The sequence below is a fragment of the Labrus bergylta genome, chromosome 2, assembly GCF_963930695.1.
Source record: "Labrus bergylta chromosome 2, fLabBer1.1, whole genome shotgun sequence".
NCBI classification, from domain to species: domain Eukaryota; kingdom Metazoa; phylum Chordata; class Actinopteri; order Labriformes; family Labridae; genus Labrus; species Labrus bergylta.
In genome coordinates, this window is record NC_089196.1 from 34,016,690 (window position 1) to 34,037,871 (window position 21,182).

Here is a 21,182-nt window from a genome sequence, read left to right on the forward strand (position 1 = left end):
TGCTACCCTACCTTCATCATAATAGTATTTTAGACAAATTTCAATCAGGTTTCAGAGCAGCCCATAGCACAGAATCTACACTTCTCAAAATCCACAACGACCTTCTGCTTACAATGGACTCTGGAAACTGTGCTTTCCTGATCTCACTGGACCTTACTGCAGCATTTGACACTGTCGACCACACAATTTTAATGAATCGCCTGTAGCATTGGGTTGGTGTTGGGGGCACAGCCCTGACTTGGTTTACATCATACCTGAACAACAGAACCTTCTCTGTAAACTTAACTAACGCCACATCCTCCCAATCTGGTCTGAGCTGTAGGATACCACAGGGATCCATCCTAGGCCCTCTGCTATTTTCACTATACATGCTCCCATTGGGTCAAATTATCCAGAAGCACAACCTCTCATACCACTTCTATGCAGATGACAATCAGCTTTATCTACCGGTCAAACCAAACAATCTCGCAGAACTCACCTCTCTTATACAATGCCTTGAAGGCATAAAACACTGGATGGCCCATAACTTCCTACAATTAAATGAGTCAAAAACCGAAGCTGTTGTTTTTGGCCACCCCGACATCATCAAACAGGTCGCCAACAGCTTAGGTCAGTTATACAGCCACATTAGGCCCCACGACAGGAACCTTGGCTTTATCTTCGACTCAGGCTTTACATTTGATCGGCAGGTAAATCCAGTTGTCAAATCCAGTTTCTTTCAGCTCCGTACAATTTCCAAGCTAAAACCTATCCTCTCATTCAGAGACTTACAGACAGTAACCCATGCGCTCATTTCATCCCGGCTTGACTACTGCAATTGCTGGTCCAAAATGCTGCAGCAAGGCTGCTGACTGGAACCAAGAAGAGGGAGCATATCAGTCCTGTCCTAGCGTCCCTTCATTGGCTCCCAATACGATTCAGAATCGATTTTAAGATTGTGTTGTTTGTTTTTAAAGCCCTGAATGGCCTGGCCCCCTTTTATATTACCAACCTCCTCAGGCCGTACACCTCATCTAGGCGCCTGAGATCATCAGACATGGGCCTCCTGGCTGTTCCCCGCTCACGGCTCAAGCTAAAGGGAGATCAGGCCTTTTCAGTAAAAGCCTCTAAACTGTGGAACGGCCTCCTTCATTCCATCAGGTCTGCACCCTCTGTTGACTCTTTTAAGTCCTGTCTCAAGACATACTTTTATATTTTAGCATTTGAGTCCCCTGGTCCTGAATAGACCGTTTCTTTCAGGTTCCTTTGTTGCTTTCTTTATATATTCTTTCTTTATGTATGTATACATATATATATATATATTTCTCTCTTGTGGACATTGTGATCTCAAGTTGTTTTTTCTCTTTTCATGTATTGTACAGCACTTTGGTCAGCTGTAGCTGTTTTTAAATGTGCTTTATAATAAATATGACTTGACTTGACTTGCAGAGGAGTGTTTGTGTTGCTTGGCAACCATCCAGTTTCAGAGAAGTTGTGGAACCAGTTGAGCTGATGGAGTGATTATTTTTAGTCCTAACTGATGAGGACAGACTCCACGCCCTCCCTCTGCTGTGTTAAACTGTACTGTTAGCATGTTAGCATAGCCTGCATGCTAACTGAGAGTCATTGTGTTCCCTGCACTTCTACTATAGTCAGAGCAGCTAATGAACCTGGTGGCTAACTGATAACTTACAGCTCTTTTGACACTTAAATCAAACTGAGTGTTGGTTTAATCCAGTTTCTTTCAACTGTTGTTGTTGAACTGTTTTCATTAAAATTGTAACGTGATAATGAAGTACTGTGATATTTTGTGATAGTATTTCACAAAATGTTGGGATGTTTCAGTTCACACACACACACACACACACACACACACACACACACACACACACACACACACACACACACACACACACACACACACACACACACACACACACACACACACACACACACACATGTATGAACACTTTATGAACACAGCTTGAATTATGGTAAAAACTATTGACGATTGTTTTTATTGCATACTGAACTCTACATTTAATGATTAATCAATAAATTATTAACTCGCTCTATGATGTAATAAAATTATAACATTATTAGGAGAAAAATATTTTGCCTGCCCCATAATGTAATACCTGACCACAAAATGCAAAAAGTTACTACGTTTTACTCAGTTCTTACATTTCGGGTAGTTGTTACATTTTGGGCTCTAACAGGCCCAACAGACTGAAGAATCCCCATTGGTTAGATCAATCTGACACAGCTATCTGACTGGAAGGAGACATTCAATAAGAGCTGATCATAGAGAATAACTACAGCAGACAGAGTTTGTCTTTATAAATCTATCAACTAGAATCACACACTCTGATTTCACTGCAGTAATTTTACTTATAGAGCTGCATAATAAGGTCTCTGGTCTGTGCTGATCTCTGCTGTGGGTGCAGAGGAGTGTTTGTGTTGCTTGGCAACCGTCCAGTTTCAGAGAAGTTGTGGAACCAGTTGAGCTGATGGAGTGATTATTTTTAGTCCTAACTGATGAGGACAGACTCCACGCCCTCCCTCTGCTGTGTGAAACTGTACTGTTAGCATGTTAGCATGGTTAGCATAGCCTGCATGCTAACTGAGAGTCATTGTGTTCCCTGCACTTCTACTATAGTCAGAGCAGCTAATGAACCTGGTGGCTAACTATTAGCATACATCTCTTTTGACACTTAAATCAAACAGAGAGTCTTAAAAAACAGTGAAAAGTGTCTCTTACCTTCAACACGGAGAACAGATCTGCGTCAGAACGAGACAGAGTCAGAGTCCTACTGAGACCAGGAAATACCACAGCTGGTTCATCAACATACCAACAGGTGATCAAAGGACACACCCTCCATTTCTCCCTGAAGGAAGTTTGAGTTCATTATTTTAAGATTCATGAGAAGAAATAAAAGTGTGTGTGTGATCAGAAGCAGCAGAGATCGTCTTCATGTTGAAACCTCAGCTGTCAATCAAGAGAAGAACTTTCAGACTGTCATTAAAAAAGACAAAAACTTGAGTTATTATTGACCATCGTCCTTTTGAAATGATCTTCAGTGATCGATAAACTTCTTTGTTTAACATGTTTTATTTAAAATGTCTAAAAACTGTCGACAGTTTCACAGTGAATGATCATTTACATCGTTAGTCAATCAATGGGACGCTCTTTGAAATGAATGAAAATCTAAATGTACCTGGTTAATCTGAATCTACAAAGTAACTATCAAAGCAGATTTCAAGTGTCAGTCACAGCCAATCGAAATCTGTCCGTGTTCACACCTGACGCAGGTATGACTGCACTAAAAAAGGGACTACTACAGGTGATGTACAGTCCCTGTGTGTCACTGCTGAAGCTCCCCGTGCTAACTAACTTCCTGTTTCCAACACCTGCATACTAGGGATGTAAAGATTAATCATGAGGCAGTTAAAAATTGATTCAAAGGTGTCAACGTTCACTTTGATACTCTGAAAAACTGAATCACAGTACTTTTTTTAAACAGCAGAGGGCGCCATCTATTCATGCTTCTCTTGTTTGACTTCCTAAATCACTCACGTGAGCCTCAACACCTGAAGAGCAGAGGCGGTTGGTTGTTACCTGGTTGTAACAAGCAGTCTTTATCATGGCAGCTGCAGTGCAAGATGTTGAAATTCACAGCTTCAGTCCACCTTAGTTTGCATATTTCCTCGGATTTATTCAAATAAATCCCTTAAATTCTTTTGAAACCACATCTCTGCCTCATCAGTGTTCGAATCTGTGTGTCTTAATTATTTACATTTGGAGTTTTAAGTTCTGTATTTCCTGAGGTGCAAGCCCCCAGGTGGCGTTGTCGGTTATTATTTGACATAAGATATTACCATTCACCAACCCTTGCCACACTTACATTGGAAGGAGTCATTAAACAAAACTGCAACTCCTCCTCCTCTCTTATGCACTCTGGCCTTGCTTACAAAACTGAAGTTGGGAGGGGTTGACTCGATAAGAACAGCAGCACTGTTATTTTTGTCTAACTAAGTTTCAGTTAAAAACATAAAATCAAGCTTGTGCTCAATAATAAAATCATTGATTAAAAATGATTTCCCTGCCAGTGATCTAATGTTTAGTAGAGCCAGCTTTAGGGTCCTAGAAGCTTCGGCTGCTAACGTTTATGGGACAGGTTGTGGCTCAAAAGGAATGGATGCTAAGTTTGACAAGTTTGCAAAATCACATAACTGCCTTTTGTTTCTTGGCAGAGTCCCCTTTATTCTTCTATTACCTATCATCACAGAGATTTTGGAACCTACTGAGGTGCAGGGCCCCGGCTTATCCTGGAGAGAGTCATGACTGCTGATATCCTTGCAGCCTGGACCCAAAACACATCAGTTTGACCTCTGAATGTTCTGCATTTCATCCTTATCAAGCTGAGGAGACAAAACACCTGCATGACTGAATGGGCATTACATGCAGTTGTAAGCCAGTTATTCAGTGCCAACAACCTGCTGAATCTCTCCTCTGCTCTTCTGACTGGTGGTATGGGGCCGCTGATAAACACATCCACATCCAAGGGGCTGACCATCCTCAGCAGACCAGTGAAGTCCTGTTTCAAGACTTCAGATTGTTGTTTTGTGACATCATTTGACCCAATGTGCAGTATGACATTCTTCACAGTCGGGTGTTCAGCCACAATATGCAAGATCCTTTCTGCTAAATCAGAGACCATATCTCTGGGAAAACACACTACTTCTTTGTTTTTACCGCACATCCTTTGTACATCTTTAACAACAAAGTCACCCACAATCAGAGTTTCAAGCCCAGATTTTTCAAGACAGATTTTGCTGATTTATTTTCAGACTAATACAAAAACCATAGAGCCTCCAGTTTTCATTAATATATTTCAATATCGTAGATTTATCATCAACTGTGGTTTTTAGTTTTAATAAAGATGACTGCGTCAAGACGCACGGAGACACGGCGGTGGCTTCACACATTTCGCCTTCTCGTCACTCTTCATAAGCTGCACATATTTGTTCTGTAAATAATTCAAGTGTGGACATTAAGTCGGGGCATCTCTGACACGATCATTAGGCCTTTATATCCTCATAATTAGTCACAGTGCAGACGGAGTTTCCTACAAAAAAAGGGGCCAACAATCAAATGTATTTTTTCGTTGATCAAACCTTTGATTAATAATATGATAGAGTGAGGGAGAATGCTGACTGACGTGAGCACTCTGACAATATGAAGAAGTCAGTGTGGGTCCTGTAAACATGTAAACATTGCGGATATACTCGTGCGTAATGATGAACGGTGGATGTTTTGGCACATAGGACAGCGTGAATGCAGCAGCGACGTGGTGTCATTCTCTGAATTTTCTTCAGTTCGTGATCCTCCTGCTGCAGCAAACTACCGATATGTCCATTTTATCCTTCACTTCATTCACAAGTTCCTTTGTTTCTGGGTCAGAAAGTTTTGTTTCTTTGTCTAAACTTCAGTTTTCGTGATCCAACGCTGGAAACCTTTGATCTCCCCCCTCGTTTGTATGTATTTTCATTCACGAGCTGCTTTACATTGACCGTTTATGGTTGAATGTGGGCGTGGAGAGGGCGGAACATGGGACTAATCTACGTGCGCACATTTCCAGGTGGATCGTGATTTATAAAGGGAACATTGCGTGCAGGTGTGCGTACGAACGGTTTTATAACTCTAAATCATTTTGTGCGCACGCCATTTCTGGGTTTTTGGCACACGAACATTTTTAGTATGGATTCTACGCACTTTTATAAATGAGTCCCCTGGCTCTTGAAATCAAGAATGCTAATTTAGGTATACATTTGAATGATTTAACTGTGGGTACTTTGTTGTACACCGTCACATTGCGGTGATTGTGACGGTGTCTGTATTTAACACCTTTGAAAAGAACGTGCTAATACAGGAGACCAGCGTTACGCACAACAGGCTGCTGTTATTGTAGTTAGGAGGAGACATAGGCACAACAAAAGAAGGCATAAAGATCACGTTTTACCAAACAAGTGTTTACATGTTTCAAATGACAGAAAAATAAATGGCATGCATTTATTAATTTGATTAAATATTCTAATCGTTAAGGAAGAGAAACACCATGATTAAACTACAGGCTATTGTTGCCATATATCCAAACAAAACTGAACATCCACAGCCTCTGCATTCTATAGAATTTCAACACTGACATTTATGTCTTATTTCCTTCTTTTCGCCAACATTACATTTTAAACAGGGATTTCCTTTTTCTCGGGTCGCGCGTCTCTCCATAATGCGCTCGTCACCTCCCTCTAAAGCCCGCTGCTGCTACTCTGTAGGACGCTTGGATTGGGGGACCTCACCACTGTTTGTACTCCCGTCTTAGATACATTTTTTCCAGGGCATTCATGTCCGATCAGACACAGCACTGGCCAGCTGTCTGGTGCGCAACAGCGGCGAGTGTAGAGCGCCCGGTCCACAGAGGACACAGCTTGCACCTCCTGCGCAATGTATGACACTTCATTCTTAAGATTAGGGGAAGAAAAGAGAGGCCCTGTTTAATGCCAATGTTTTCTTATAACCATCTGTAATATTCAGATGTATCTCCTATAACTCAAGTATTGTGCGTTTATTTGCTTTTCCCACTAATACCTATTTTGCGCTTGCAGTCATCCTGCTTTCTGTCCAAACTCTCTGTGATGTAAACCAGTAGAACACGCAAAAAACTAACTTACATAGTACGGCCTCCACAAGGTTTGGACCTGTTGTCATTCATGCAAATTTTCTTGGTAGATCACCCGCAAAACACCAACCAAACGTGCAAACTTTTGGAGTGAATGCAAAATTTAGTACTCTTTTGGGAGCTTAGTATATCTGGCCCTTAGTGTCAGAGTTTCATATTGCTCCTTTAAACTCAGTATGGTTAAAAATATGTAAATCCATCTCAACTTATCAAAGGAAAAGTTAAGTTAATTTTTACATTTATATCGTCTCTCACCTGCAAACTGATTTGTCTGAGCATCCCTGAATGCACCAAACTCTAACTGCAGACAATTTGTCATTATTCCCATGACCAACGGGTAGCACTGTTAAGTAGTTTCTAAACTACCATAGTAGTTTCTAAATCTTCCAATGGGGATTGTGGTCTCAGAACTTTTCCTCTGGTTGAATGAACTTTTGATGCATCAGCTGTGAAACACTTTGGAGTTAACTCTGAGTCATTGTCTTTTAAAACAGCCGACTGTTACAGAGATGTGAATGACTGTAAAATAAAAAGAAGGTTTATTTTGAAATAAAACATTTTTTGCTGTCATGCTTATGACAAACCTGAGACTGATCGGAGGTGGTCTTTAGTGCTTGCTTTAGAGCAACAAAAAGAATAAAAATACTCAACTGTGCAATCAAACTGTTGTTTTTATTTTATTGATTTTTTTATTGCATGGTGCAAACAAGAGCTGTCTCCCTGAGGACGGATTCTCTCTCAGCTGCAGGAGGAAGTGTTAGAAGAGGTGACTGCAGCTTCAGCTCTCTCTGATTTTCCTCGTCTCTTCCTGCAGGACGTCTGCTTGTCTCTGACGATGACCTTGATCATCACCATGGTAACATCTGCAATTTGATTAAGACTTTTCAGGACTTTTCAACTAGAGCAGAGTTCTTAGTGTGTGCACCAGGAAGGACTGCAGCTTCACACACTTACATGAATTATCAGCTGGCTTTAAACACAGCAGATTGATTTTTTTTTTTAGCTTTGGATGTGATCTCTGAGGCTGTGAGAGCAACTTGTTACTTTTTCTCAGAGAAGATTTCAACATTCAGACAGTGAGGAGGGAGACAACAACAGGCAAGCAGCTTCATCCACTAGTTTAAGTTTTGTGAGATCATTTTAGGTCTAAATCGACTTACAGGTGGAGGAGATGAAACTGTTCAGGCAGTACTGGGATCAGGAAGCTTTCAGGGATGTGAGGAGCAAGAGGCAGGACTTTTCATACGATGTTCACAGCAGAAGATCAGCGTCAAACTGTCACATCACGCCATGGCCCGTTTTTTTATTTTATTTTATTTTTTTATTGAGTTTTTAACTTGAACAGTACAAATCACTGCATGATGTACAGAATACAAAATATAAAGCCACCCATCCCTACCCAAACCCCCTTACCTCCCCGATCCACCACCCTCAGTCCCACCCCACCGCAATGCTTTTAACAACAATGATAGCGTAATGTACTGTCTACACATATACATACATTTATCCACATACAGTTAGTTAACACAAATATTCCAGGCATTTGCAGCTGCTCCTATTAAACCCCATAATCATCAAAAGTGCTATGGGTCATTCCAATTTGTTATCCCAGTAACAGTGGTGAAATAGGCTATAAATGGAAACCACATTTTACTGAACTCAGCCTTTTTCCCCCTCATGGTGCATTTAATCTTTTCTAGTTTTAGATTGAACATTGAACTTCCTTCATCCACCTGGCATGGGAAGGAGGCTTAGGATCTTTCCAATGAAAACGTATCAGATGCTAGCAAGCAGGTGAAGGCGATAACATTACAAAGATTTCCTGACCAAATAGCGTTTTCTGGTTTTACACTAAACATGGCAGTAAGAGGATGTGGCTCAACTGATACATTGTAGGCCTCGCTTAAAGATTTAAAAATGGTCTCCCAAAAAACATGCAAAGAAGGGCATAGCCAAAACATATGAATTAAGGTGGCCGGTGCTGATTTACATTTATCACAAGTGGGGTCCAGATTTGGGTAGATTTTAGCTAACTTGGCTTTTGTAAAGTGGAGACGGTGCACAATTTTAAATTGTATGAGCCCGTGTCTGCTGCAAGGAGACGAAAAGTAAACTTGTTTAAGAATTGCATTCCAGCACTCGATTGGAAGCGAGTAGCCCAAGTCCTTTTCCCATTGTGTTTTAAGTTTATCTAATGGTTGAGGAATAATTTCACAAATAGTTTCATAAATCTGGGAGATTAACCTTTTCTTATCTGCATTAAGAGATAGCAACTCGTCAACCGAAGAAGTTGGAGGTATGTTTGGAAAGAAGCTGTATTGTTTTCTAACAAAGTCCCTTAGCTGCAAATATTGAAAGAAGTTTATTCGTGATAATTTATATTTTATCACTAGCTGGTCAAAGGATGCAAATACTCCATCCAAAAAGAGGTCTTTAATATATTGTATTCCATTCCCATGCCAGGCACGGAAGGCCATGTCCATTAAAGCAGGCGTAAAAAGGTGATTAGACACTATAGGGGCCATTATTGAAGGGCTTTGTAAGCCAAAATGTTTCCTAAATTGTAACCAAATTTTAAGTGTGTGGATTGCCACAGGATTTTTTCATGGTCTGTTTTTTATAGGCTTTGGAGCAGACGAGGCACAGGTGAAGCAGAGACTTGGTTTTGGTGCGTTTGCTTGTTCAAACATAACCTGAGAGGATTTATGTCAGCAGATGAGAAAGAGCTCAGCTGTTCAGTGGTGGAAACAGATTTTAGGAGGCGACAAACATTTAGATGACTGAGGAGCAGGAGGCCAGCAGACCTTTAAAAAGCAGCTCTCAGCAGAGGAGGAGGACGATCAGCAGTCATGTTTCAGCAGAGCAGAAGGACTGCAGGTTGGATGTAAGAAGGAGATTTCAGGAGGAGCTAACGTCATCTCAGAGAGGTTGTAGTCAGAGAAAGACGAGGATGAGTTTTTTCATCCACCTTTGTGTCAGAGCTCACTGATGTTGTGCTGAATAGGAAACCATCAGGAGTGAGTTGATAGCATGGTGATGGAATGAGGAGCACTGAGGAGTTCTCTGAGCAGGAGGGAGCCACAGTTTGAGTTTCTTAAACAAATCTCACAAGGAGGCTGAGGACTTTAAACCAAAGCCAGCTAGGCTAGCTGAGGAGGAGTGTTGTTGCAGGTTTTAGCAGACTGAGAGAACAGCTGTGTCTGCAGAGGTGGAAAGTTTGGTGCAGGAGGAGATTGAGGAGACCATCATCAGCAGAGACCACCCTCGTGTACTCATCCCCGAAGGTCAGCATTAGCGACAAGCGGTGGAGTCTAAAGGCTGGAATGAACGCTCCGAGCCGAACCAGTCCCAGCCCCCCGTCACGAACCCTCGAGTACAGCAAACCACCCACAGTCAATTGCTCCAGATGGAGCCAGGCCTTCACCCTCGAACGAATGTCCCTGTCACAGACGTCCAATTGGGCCTGACTCACATCACCCAGGTCAGCGATATATGTCACCCGGGGGAGGACATATATTTTGAGGAGATCGTCCCGCTGCGTCAGCTTCAGTTTGGCCTCGGAGATCTTCTGCAGGATCAACAGCACCTTGCTCCGCAAATCCAGCCTAGCAACTCCTTTAAGTGGGTTTATCTGGATCCCCAGATAAGTCACAGTTTCACCCACCCCCACCATGTGGATAGGGGTGTCAGCAATGCACCAGGGTGGGCAGTTGTTGACAGAGATCTTCGTCTTGCCTCTCTTTTCAATGAGAAATCCATGGCTCTTTGCCGGGTTGACTCGTAGCCCAGACAGTTGGCAAAACTTATTCAGAATTGCCAGGTTCCTGGACATGCCGTCCCCGGAATCGCTCAGAAGGACTAAGTCGTCAACAAAGGCCAAGGATGACACTGTCAAGTCCTTAACAGTTACCCCCGCCCCCCTCTCCTCGAGCAGGCGGAAAAGAGGGTCGATTGCCAAGTTGAAAAGCAAGGGAGACATGGAGTCCCTCTGCTTCACTCCTCTGTGCAATCTAATCTTCCCGGTGAGGCCGCTCTCCGACTTGATCCTAGTAAAACACCGTTTATAGGAGCCGGTAATGAAGTTCCTGAGCGTCTCATCAACCCCCCTCTTGTCCAGCACCTCTGCAAGGTGTGCATGACACGCCGAGTCAAAGGCCTTTGAGAGGTCAATGAGGACACATGCCAGTGAACCTCCATTCTTCTTGCACAGGTTGATGAGGCCATCCACTACCACAACGTTCTTGGAGCAACCAGGGGCTGGTATGAAGCCCCGTTGGCGGGGGTGCAGGGTGCACACTTCAGTCAACCGACTAGTCAAAATGCTGGACAGAGTGTAGGAGCTTCAAGGTCTAGAAGCTCGGCGTCTAAGGTGTTGGAGGGGACCGGGATGACTAACACCGAAGACTTACTAAGCGTCCTCCACCTGGCTCTAATCTGGGGACGAGTCCGGCCTACTAGGTGAGAGACAGCCTCATCCAGGGCCGCTGCTGTCTCCCTTTTCACCGTTGCCAAATGGGATAGATATTTGTCCTTGGTGTCGCTCCTCATCAGCTTGGAAACCCGTTTACTGTTCGTCGCCGTTTGGGAATCCCGGTGATATGCCACCGTGTGCTGGACCTTCTATGGTTAGAAAGTCCTGCCTTAGTGGAGAACGACCAAGAGCAGTGATCGCACCCAAAAGTAAACAGTCCGAGGTTTCCCTCGGCCACAGCCTGACACAACCCCCTTTTTTTTTTTTTTTTTTTATTAAAAAGTATGTTAACATTAACTAAACATATTTTTCCCCCTATGTGATGACGTCAAGTCGGGAAGTCGGCACCTCATTCTTTTCTGAGTGACGAGTTGTTTTTCCAACTTGAGCAGGTGTTCATGTGCATTTTACAACTAGGAATCTTGTTTTTCCGATGTGTTCCGACACCACCTGAATGCACCATTAGTGGACAGCGTGTTTAAAGGGATACTTCAGCCATTTGCATTAAGCTTTGTATCATTAGAAACCTGGTAGTATTTTTGAATGGTTGTGCATCCTGCTAACAGGCTCTATGGAGAAAGCTGATAATGCCAAAAAAAACTGATAGGGATGAAGTGGATTTTGAAGGCCTGACTGTCGGTAGCGGTGTGGACGAGGAGCCGGGGCCGGCTCGAGCTGGGGCGGACTGGTAGTGTCGGTGCTCTCACTGTTTGCCTATGGACACAGACATAGAGTCTGTTTTCTGACAGGAATTTCCAAGATGCCAATTCCTTCTGCAAGAAATGCAGAAGGAAGGAAACGGTTGAGGAAAAGGCCGTATGTGTTGTAGTAAATGTCTGTAAATAGAGGACCTTAGTGGGAGTGGCCTGCGTTGCTGTGCATTCTGGGAGTTGTTGTGTTTCATCCACATCAGCCAAAAAGACACATTTCTACATATATGACCCAATGTCAATACAGATTCATGTTTCAACAGATGAAGTATCCCTTTAAAGAAATGATTGACGCGGCATCACAGAGAGAGAAAAAAGAGACTAGAGCGAAAGAGAGAAGATAGAAACTAATGAACAAGCCAGTATGAAGTGAAGCTTATCTAGCAGAGCAGAAAAAAGGATGTAGAGGGAGGAAAAAGAGAGGTTGATGTCCAAGCTGCCAAAAGTTAGAACTTTTTTTTACAACAGTAGGCAACCGGAGGCACAGTGCTGCCCCGAAGTCCTGTGACGTCATGAACACAAGATTACAGATTCCTACAAGTGGAGACGATGAAATAAAGAAACACACACAGGAGACAAAGGAGATGAAGAGAAATACAGACAGAGAGGATGAAGAGAAATACAGACAGAGAGGATGATAAATATCAGAGTATCAGCTGTTGCAGTGAGTCTCTGTACTTCTTTCTGTAAATGTGAAACGTCATCAGTGCATGCAGACAGGCTTTCCTTCATACCTTTTACCGTGACACTCAGTGTAGACAGGGAGGATGTAATGGACTCTCTGTATTCCTTTAGCTCGGACCTGGCTGCAGTAATGTCGGCTCTAATGACTGCCATTTCACTCTCCAACACAGCCCGGACCTCAATCTTCAGAGTCTCTATCAAATCTTTGAGCAGGGAGGACAGAAGCTCACTTTGAAAAGTCTCTGTGTCCGTCGTAGATGCGGCTGCAGCTGAGGCTGCTTCTCCCCGGGTAGGTTTTTCAGTGGAGGCCGCGGTCGGAGTACGAGTTGAAGGCCTCGTGGTTAAAAGACATGTTTTTCTTCCTTTGGATGATTTAGCAGACATTTTGTTCAGTTTGTCTCAGTACAATGCAACAGGAGACTGAGTTACCTCAAGTCTTCTTCTCAAAGTGTGTCATAAATTATACTTTCAAAAAGGTTGCTCTGCAGTGCTCTGAAATAAATCTACTCACTCCATTTCTTCTTCTTCTTGGTTTTATGGTGGTTGGCAAACAACAAACTGGTGCTATATCTATTATGTACTATTTTCTGTAAATAATAATAACCAGATAAAAATCTATTATATCTTGTCAACCAACTGAGTTTGTCCTACAGCTTCATTTTCTAAGTTATTTTGTAAGATATCTATTAAATCCAAATATACTTTAAAGGCTTTATATGCAAATTTTTCACACTTAAATATAATAGAAATCAAGTATATCCTCTGAAAATAACTCTGAGTCATGACTGTTTACAATGGGTGTAACACCCGAGTCCCACTGTCTGATGTTTTTAGAGTCCTATCTTCAGTTTGTTTACATCGCCCGGACGGCCGGCTGACTCCTCCCCTCACGTATAAAAGTTGTTTAATTGAGGGACTAGAGAAAAGAAGAATAACATACTGTACTCACTGCTTAACTGTGTTTCTAGATCACGCTCATTTCAGGTAAATTTACATGCAGTGTGAAGATACCAGCATAATAAAGATCGCTAGCATTAGCATGCTAACACAACAATGCAGCACGAGTTGTTTTGGTTTCATGCTGGTGCTCAAGGGTGACATCTGCTGGATCAAAAAAATCACATAAAGCCTTTGATTTCTTTCAGGTTCTCAATCATCTGTCTTCTTATTAAACTTTATTTCTGACAGTGTCAAACAACATGTTCCACTGTCTCCTCTTGTCCACAGTAGTCATATTTGTGTTTTCCTGTTTTGAACAATGTGTTATTGAATCCAGTGTGTCCAAATCTGAGTCTTGCCACCTTTTCCTTCAGTCTCTGTTTAATAATGCTCTTCACTTCTGTTCCACTAATGCTAACTATCAAATCCATTTGAGTATGTTTTGTAGCCTCCTTTGCCACCTTGTCTGCTAATTCATTTCATTTGAAGCCTTTGTGTGCAGGTACCAATAAAAACATCATTTGACTTCTGTATAGTGTTTGTTGTCTAAATGTCTGCTGTCTGAATGACTGTAAACTGATGAGTGATGAACTTGAATCTGAACAAATGACTGATCTCAGTGTTGGTGTTGTTTTAAAAGCACCTGTACACAGCCTTAATTCCTGATATTGGATAGTATCTAGTTTTTTAAGAGTTGTGCTTGCTGCTGATCCATATACAATACAACCATAATCTAATACTGATTTTATTCATCCTGTATGCTTTCACAGCAGTCTACCCCCCAACTCACTTCCAACTAAACCCACTCACAACATTTCAAACTTTCTGAACATGCAGCCCATGTAACCCTCTCATCAAACCAGAACCCTAAAAACTTAACGTGTCTTACTCTCTCCACTTCTTGATTATACAGTTTTAATTTGACATCGCTCCCAATTATTTTCTTGGTGAAAAACATTGTTTTGAATTTTTTTGGGGATTGTTGGGGCCTAAAACGGCTGAATTCTCCACAGCTTTTCAAAAAAGTTAGACACACACACACACACACACACACACACGAGAAAACTAAGACGAGGACCCAGATGCAGAATTAACAAAAAAATATTTAATTAAACAACAACTCACTTTAGAAATCCAATCCGGAGAAAACAAGGAGCCACAAGTAAACTGACATACTACAAAAGACACAGACAAATGACATACAACGAACTGACACAGAAAGGAAGAAACACAGAGACTAAAGAGACACAGGGGTAATCAAACACAGGTGAGACTAATGACACAGGTGAAGACAATCAGGGCAATCACACTGGAGGAAAACACACAGAGGAAGGAATGAACACAAGACAAGAAACACTGACGACAACTAGAGTTGTTCAAGAATGAACAAAACACAGTAGACCATAAAGAAACACTAAACACTGAAAAACAAAATTAAAAAAGACCAAATCATGACACCTAGACTTTTGAATAATACCAATAAAGTAATATTTGATCGTTTTGATCAGGACTGAAGTTGATCAAAAGATTTAACCCAAAAAAGCAGAAAAGCAATTAATCTGTAATATTTTTATAGCAGTATTTGGAAGTGAACATTTTTGTCCTTGACTAAAGAGGGTAGTACATTTCAAATCTGATGCTACACAAAAACTAATAATGCATCAAAGTCAATATTTTGTATAATCTTTGACATATCCAAGACTGATTTTAAAAAAATCCCCAGCCAACAAATATTTGTTATATGGAAAATAACTTCTTTATTATTATTATTTTTTATAAATAACAACAGTGATCAAGTATTGAAATTGGCATCTAAAGGGTTAAAATCCTCAAAATGATTGAATGTTTGGTAGTTTTGAGCAGGGCTGAAGTTGTTTAAGAGATTTATGCAGAAAAAAGCAACAAAAAAAAAGTAATCTGTTCTATTTTTATAGCAGATTTGTGGAAGTGGACATTTTTGTCCTTAATGACTTAAGAGGGTAGTAAATTAAACTGATGCCTGAGGGTTTAAAGTGTGTCTTATACAGCAGATTTGATGGTAATAACAGCTTATTTCAAGGACCTTCATATAAAGTGTTACCCAAGAAGAACTTAGACTGAGGTTCTGTCTGTGTTTAAACAGATGTCATGAAACTCTTTAACCAGAGCTGTCTCAGTGCTGCGGTTTGGTCCAAAACCTGACTGGAAGACATCCAAACAGTTGTTCAATATCAAGAAGTTATTTAACTTCTGAAACACAGCTTTGTCTATCATTTGACCTGACAGAGGAAGATTTGATATAGGCCTGTAATTATTCATTATTGTCTAGATTGTTCTTTTCTAGTAGTGGCTTGATGACTGCTGTTTTCAGGGCCTGTGGGAAGACACCTGAGAGACAAGTTTACCATTTGTAACAGATCTGGAGCCATGACTCCTCCTCCTGCTGCCAATATCAAGACAGCAGGAGGAGGACTTTAATTGTTTAATTGTCACTTGTTTTTTATTGGTGAGATCAAAACAATACAGACATTAAAGAAGGGGGTCCATTGTTTTTCTGTAATGTAGAACATTTAACCCCCATTACCACCCCCACCCCCCATTATCACACCCACCAACCATGAAACAGACCAGCTGGACAGAGTGAACAGAGTCAGCTGATCTTCAGTCAGCAGTGTTTCTCAGACTGACAGACCACACAGAGACACTGAAGAACCAGGAGACCAGAACCCAAACCCAGGATAGAGAGGTTCAGTGAATGTGGTGTTGAAGGTGTGGAGGTGGATCAATGTGTCAGAGGAGACTCTGTAGAAGGACAGAGAGCCAGCAGGAAAGTCCACATACACTGCTACTCTGTTAGAGACAGAGGAGGAGGAGGAGGAGGAGGAGGAGGAAGAAGAGGAGGAAGAGGAGATCTCTGTTCTTATGTTATTGTGACAGACATAGTAACCTCTATCAGAGCAGCTCAGACTCCAGGACTGATCACTTAATCCAAACACACTTTGATTCATGTCTCCTCTCCTTCTGATTCCTCTGTAACTCACTGTTACATCTACCTTTCCTCTCCACTCAACCTCCCGGTAACAGCGACCAGTCAGACCAGTCCTACACAGCAGCTGAGTACACCAGTTATCAAATCTGTCTGGATGATCAGGATATGACTGAAGCTCCTCCACACGTGTCACCTTCCTGTTGTTGTCAGACAGTTTCAGTTTTCTGCTCACTGTGTTTGTGTCCAGTTCCAGCTCACAGGCGTCTGATGGAGAGAACGAGACACAACACAGCTGCAGGTTATCATCTGTTCATTCATCAACAACTTTACTGACACTTACTGATAGGGGTGTAAAGGTACACGTACTCGGACCGGACCGTTTTGGTACAGGACTGATCCGAGTACGTGCGGAACAAAAGTGATTTCATCTGTGTTCCCACACGGACCACAAAGCAGAAGCACACCTCAGGGTGGAGGAAGGCTGCTGGTATGGGACACAGCTTTTAGTTAGAAACTTGTAAAAAAGTTCAAACATAAACTGTGCAAACTGTGCAGATTAGTAGTTCCTCGAGTCCTGTTGGTCTGGACAGTTGCATATAACCGGGATGGAGTTCTTTTTACAGACTTACTCTTAAGTTTTGTTTTCATTTTCAGCGATGATCCCGCTCAAACTAAGAGCAAAAGGGGAGGGGGAGACGCGTCTGTGTGGGAGAATAACCTGCAGCATGATAGAATGAACACCTCCCTCCCCATTTCCACAATAATGGACAAAGAGACGTTGACAAGACGAGAGTAGTGTGCCGTTGTTGTTCAGCGGACATCGGGTACGTCACAGGCAACACGTCCAACTTATTAAAGCACTTGAAAAGGCACCACGCGAACGTAAACATCACTGCAACTAGGAAAAAAACAGACAGCCTTTTGCTAGTAATTCTAAACGGGCCAAAGCCAAAAAAATGCCATTGAAGTTCTTATATCGACAGAGGGAAATATTAATAGTTCTGAAACTACACTGTCCCAGATGTGATTAGGTTTATTATGTGCTCAAAGGGCATTCAAAAAAGTGTTGCCTTCATAAACTAAAAGGTGGAAGTGTAATTAAAAATAAATATTTTTATATATAGGCTATATTAATTACTTCATTTCATTCTAAAAAACTTTATTTCATTCATATCTTTTATTTATTGGAGACTCTTTTGGTTGAAGGAAGCAACATAAGTTTATTTTATGTTTTTGTTACAATGTTTAATTTAAAATGTTATTAAAAAGTAACCTGAGCAGGTGTACAAGTCTGAACTGTCGATGCTGCAGTTAGCCCAATGTGTAAAAGGGAAATTATAAATGTTCCTAATAAAGAAAAAAAACTTTACTGTACCGAAAATGTACCGAACCAAAGCTTCAACACTGAGAACTGTACCGAACTGAAATGTTTGTGTACCGTTACACCCCTACTTACTGAGAGTCAATCAAACTTACAGTTCATATTCAGCACTGAATGATGTTTGACAGCACTGAAATGTAATAATCCACTTCTAATCAAGTTCAAATGGAGTTACCATGGCAGCCAGGAAGAATGGAGATCCAAATCAACAAACACATGCAGTGAATAAAGTCTGACTAATCAAAGTGCAGCACAAAGAATCTATGAACCATCTGCTGTCTCCAACTGTTCTGTCCTCAGAGGTCACATTCAGCACAAACAGGAGCCTCATTTCCACTTTCACTGTCACACACAATGTGATGGCAGCAGGAGTGTGCCACGTCCCTTTGTCCTGTCTAACTAGTTTTAAACTGTGTTTCTGAAGTCATGGAGACCATTTCTTTTCCATCAATCTAGGCTCTACAACATACATGTTTTTGTTTTAATTGAAATTTAACTGCACAGGATGAACAGATCAAAATCTGAAGAAACAGATGACAACTCAGTCCTTGTGAGTTTTTCTCTTCTTGTCTAAGGTGTAGGCCACGCCGTCCCGACCTCACCTGGCCACCTGGCGGCCTGCAGCTGACTTGTGTATTGTTGTTGGATGTTCCTGCTGGCCTGTACTATGGTGATCGTGGACTTTGCTGTGTGCCTTACTGTCTGCACAGCCAGAAGACGAGGAGGAGAGCTAGCTTATGTCTCTAAAGATATTCTGTTTCTATTTCATCACTGAATTCACGTCTGGATGTTTTTGAGGAGAGAACTTGATGTTGGAGACTCTGCATATTTACATGTTTATGAAAATGAACGTCAAATCAAAAATGATTTCAGCTGTTTTTAAAGTTGATGAGCTCCACGAGCTCGCCTACGAGCAGCCGGCCAGCAGCCGACATCAAAATGTGAAATGTCACAAAAACTGCATGTTGTAAAATATACATTTCTGTTGGATGTGATGAATGGTGATTTTCTATTCACTGAATTATCACTTTTATTTCAGTTTACATTTTTTATTTCATATTTAAACTCTCTTGAGTTTCCATCACCCTCACTTTTATCATCACTTTGTGTTACTTCCAGCCCTCATCCTGTTGTAGTTTGACAGGTACAGGTTTGACGCTGGCGTGTATGTCGCCGCTTCACGATCCGTGACAAAAATGGTGTTTCTTTTGTGCTATCTATGCTTCTCCCTCCTACTTATCCTCTACTAACAGTCTGCAAACAGATCGACTTTGCTGCTGCTTTCAGTTTGTGTAAACTGACAGCTACTCACCATCTATGACGATCAGCTGTTAGCGCTAGCCGCCGATCAGCTGTTAGCTTCTCGCACAGCTATCAGGATATCCTCACCAGTCTGTGATCACTGGACCCTCGCCTGCCTTATTGTTGGACCGTCCTTCTTCGTCGGCCACGTCGGCTCCCTACCTGGCTTGGACCCGTCGCCCTGCGCCACCTGTTGGCTACTGCTGGCTGCCGCTTCCCCCCTACTCTGGCTCATCTGCTGGCGGTGAAGAGGCCTGCCTGACAACCAGACTGCCGGCTGCTGCTCTCCTGCTCAGATTGTGTCCAGACGGGTCCCCCGTCTGCCACAAAATTGGTCCTTTCCTTATCCTGGTTTGGCTCTCATTCCTGCGGTTTTCCTGACCCCGGCTGGCGCCCGGTAGCTTGCGGCTTTCAGCCTGCGGCTAGCAGCTGCTCTCCCTGCTGCGGACATGGTACTACTAACATACTCCGCTCTGCAACTCCAGAATCTCGCCTGCCACTTCTCTCCGGACAACCTTGCTTCCATTAAATCTTTCGGACTCCTGCGCCGTCCTCACTACGTGCATAGGGCTGCCCGATGCAAGTTTGTTTACACTGACCATGCTATCCCCACTGTAGTGTCTGACCGGTGCCATCATCACAACAAATCACACGTGCACAGCAGAAACCTGATACCTGTTGTTGTGTGTGTTGACAGAACCACTCTCCTTACCTTCTCCGAGAGAAATAAACAAATCCTCTATTCACAAGCCATAGTCTCTGTCTGATTGTTCAAGAGCATTTACTCTTCTACACTCCAACATGTGCTGCTGTGTTCTGATGAAGAGAAATGAAAACACACTCACACTTCCTCAGACCAGGCTTCAGTCTGTGCAGTCCACTATGGTCCAACCTGGAGGAAGAAACCAGATCAGAATCTATTTCATACATCTTCATTTAAATCCAGCATCAGACAAGAAGCAGAGTTCATCATTCAGAAACAGTGAGACAGCTTCTGTGTGTCTGTCTGTACCTCAGTGTCTCCAGTCTGCAGTGTGGATCCTCCAGTCCAGCAGACAGCAGCTTCTCTCCTCGTTCTCCTGGATGATTGTAGCTCAGGTCCAGATGTCTCAGGGGGGAGGAGCTTAGAGCTGAGGCCAGAGACGCACAACCTTCTTCTGTGATCAGACAGCCTGACAGACTACACACACACACACACACACACACAAACACAATATGCTTAACATCCATTGGTCCTTTCTTCTCTGTTTTACACACACACACACACACACACACTCACACACTTACACATATAAACACCAACACACACACACACACACACACGCACACACATACACACACACACAATATGCTTAACATCCATTGGTCCATTCTTCTCTGTTTTACCAGTAACATCCCGTCATAACCATGCAGCTGAACAGAATAGACTTCATAATCTGATACTAATCAATATTTACTCTGGTGACAAATAGTGAAGGTAAGACAGAGCGTGAGATAAACACACAGACTGCTTTGACATCAGCAGTGATGTAGAAACAGTTCTGAACTGTTTCATCTGAAATAAAGATTCTTTAGTTCTTTATGTTCCAAACATTATCCATGGTTTGTTTGTTGGTGGGGAAAGAACTTCATATTTAACTTTCTTTATTCCAGTCCAGCTTCCTCAGACTAAAAGACTGAGAGCTATAGAACGAGCTCAGAGCTTTACAGCTTTAATGTGGTAACATACAGGAAAACTTTAAACCACCACCAAGGCCCATTTAATAAATGATTCATCAAGAAAACATGATCTTAAAGGACTAATGTGGATCAGCAGCACACTAACCTGAGAGTGTCCAGTCTACAGAGTGGACTCTTTAATCCAGTAGACAGCAGCTTCACTCCTGAATCCTGCAGGTTGTTGTTGCTCAGGTCCAGCTCTCTCAGACTAGAGGACTGGGAGCTGAGGACTGAGGACAGAGCTTCACAGCTTCTCTTTGAGAGGTTACAACCACTCAGCCTGAAAAGG

General features: G+C 42.2%; 3 protein-coding genes across 3 annotated transcripts in view; 1 reads left to right on the forward strand and 2 right to left on the reverse strand.

Annotated features, from left to right (window-relative positions):
• The window catches only part of LOC136181104 (NLR family CARD domain-containing protein 3-like), a 724,139-nt gene that overhangs the window by 621,515 nt on the left and 81,442 nt on the right, over positions 1–21,182 (reverse strand). The window lies entirely within an intron of this gene.
• Positions 1–21,182, forward strand: part of LOC136181112 (protein NLRC3-like) — a 693,514-nt gene that overhangs the window by 483,883 nt on the left and 188,449 nt on the right. The gene's annotated exons all lie outside the window — the stretch shown is intronic.
• LOC136181190 (NLR family CARD domain-containing protein 3-like) overlaps positions 1–21,182 on the reverse strand; it is a 92,936-nt gene that overhangs the window by 68,551 nt on the left and 3,203 nt on the right. The window contains exons 6-8 of the mRNA XM_065961785.1: positions 21,000–21,173; positions 20,187–20,354; positions 20,020–20,066 (exon numbers count right to left, since the gene is read on the reverse strand). Of these exons, the coding sequence (XP_065817857.1) occupies positions 20,020–20,066; positions 20,187–20,354; positions 21,000–21,173 (389 nt within the window). The remainder of the gene's footprint in view (positions 1–20,019; positions 20,067–20,186; positions 20,355–20,999; positions 21,174–21,182) is intronic.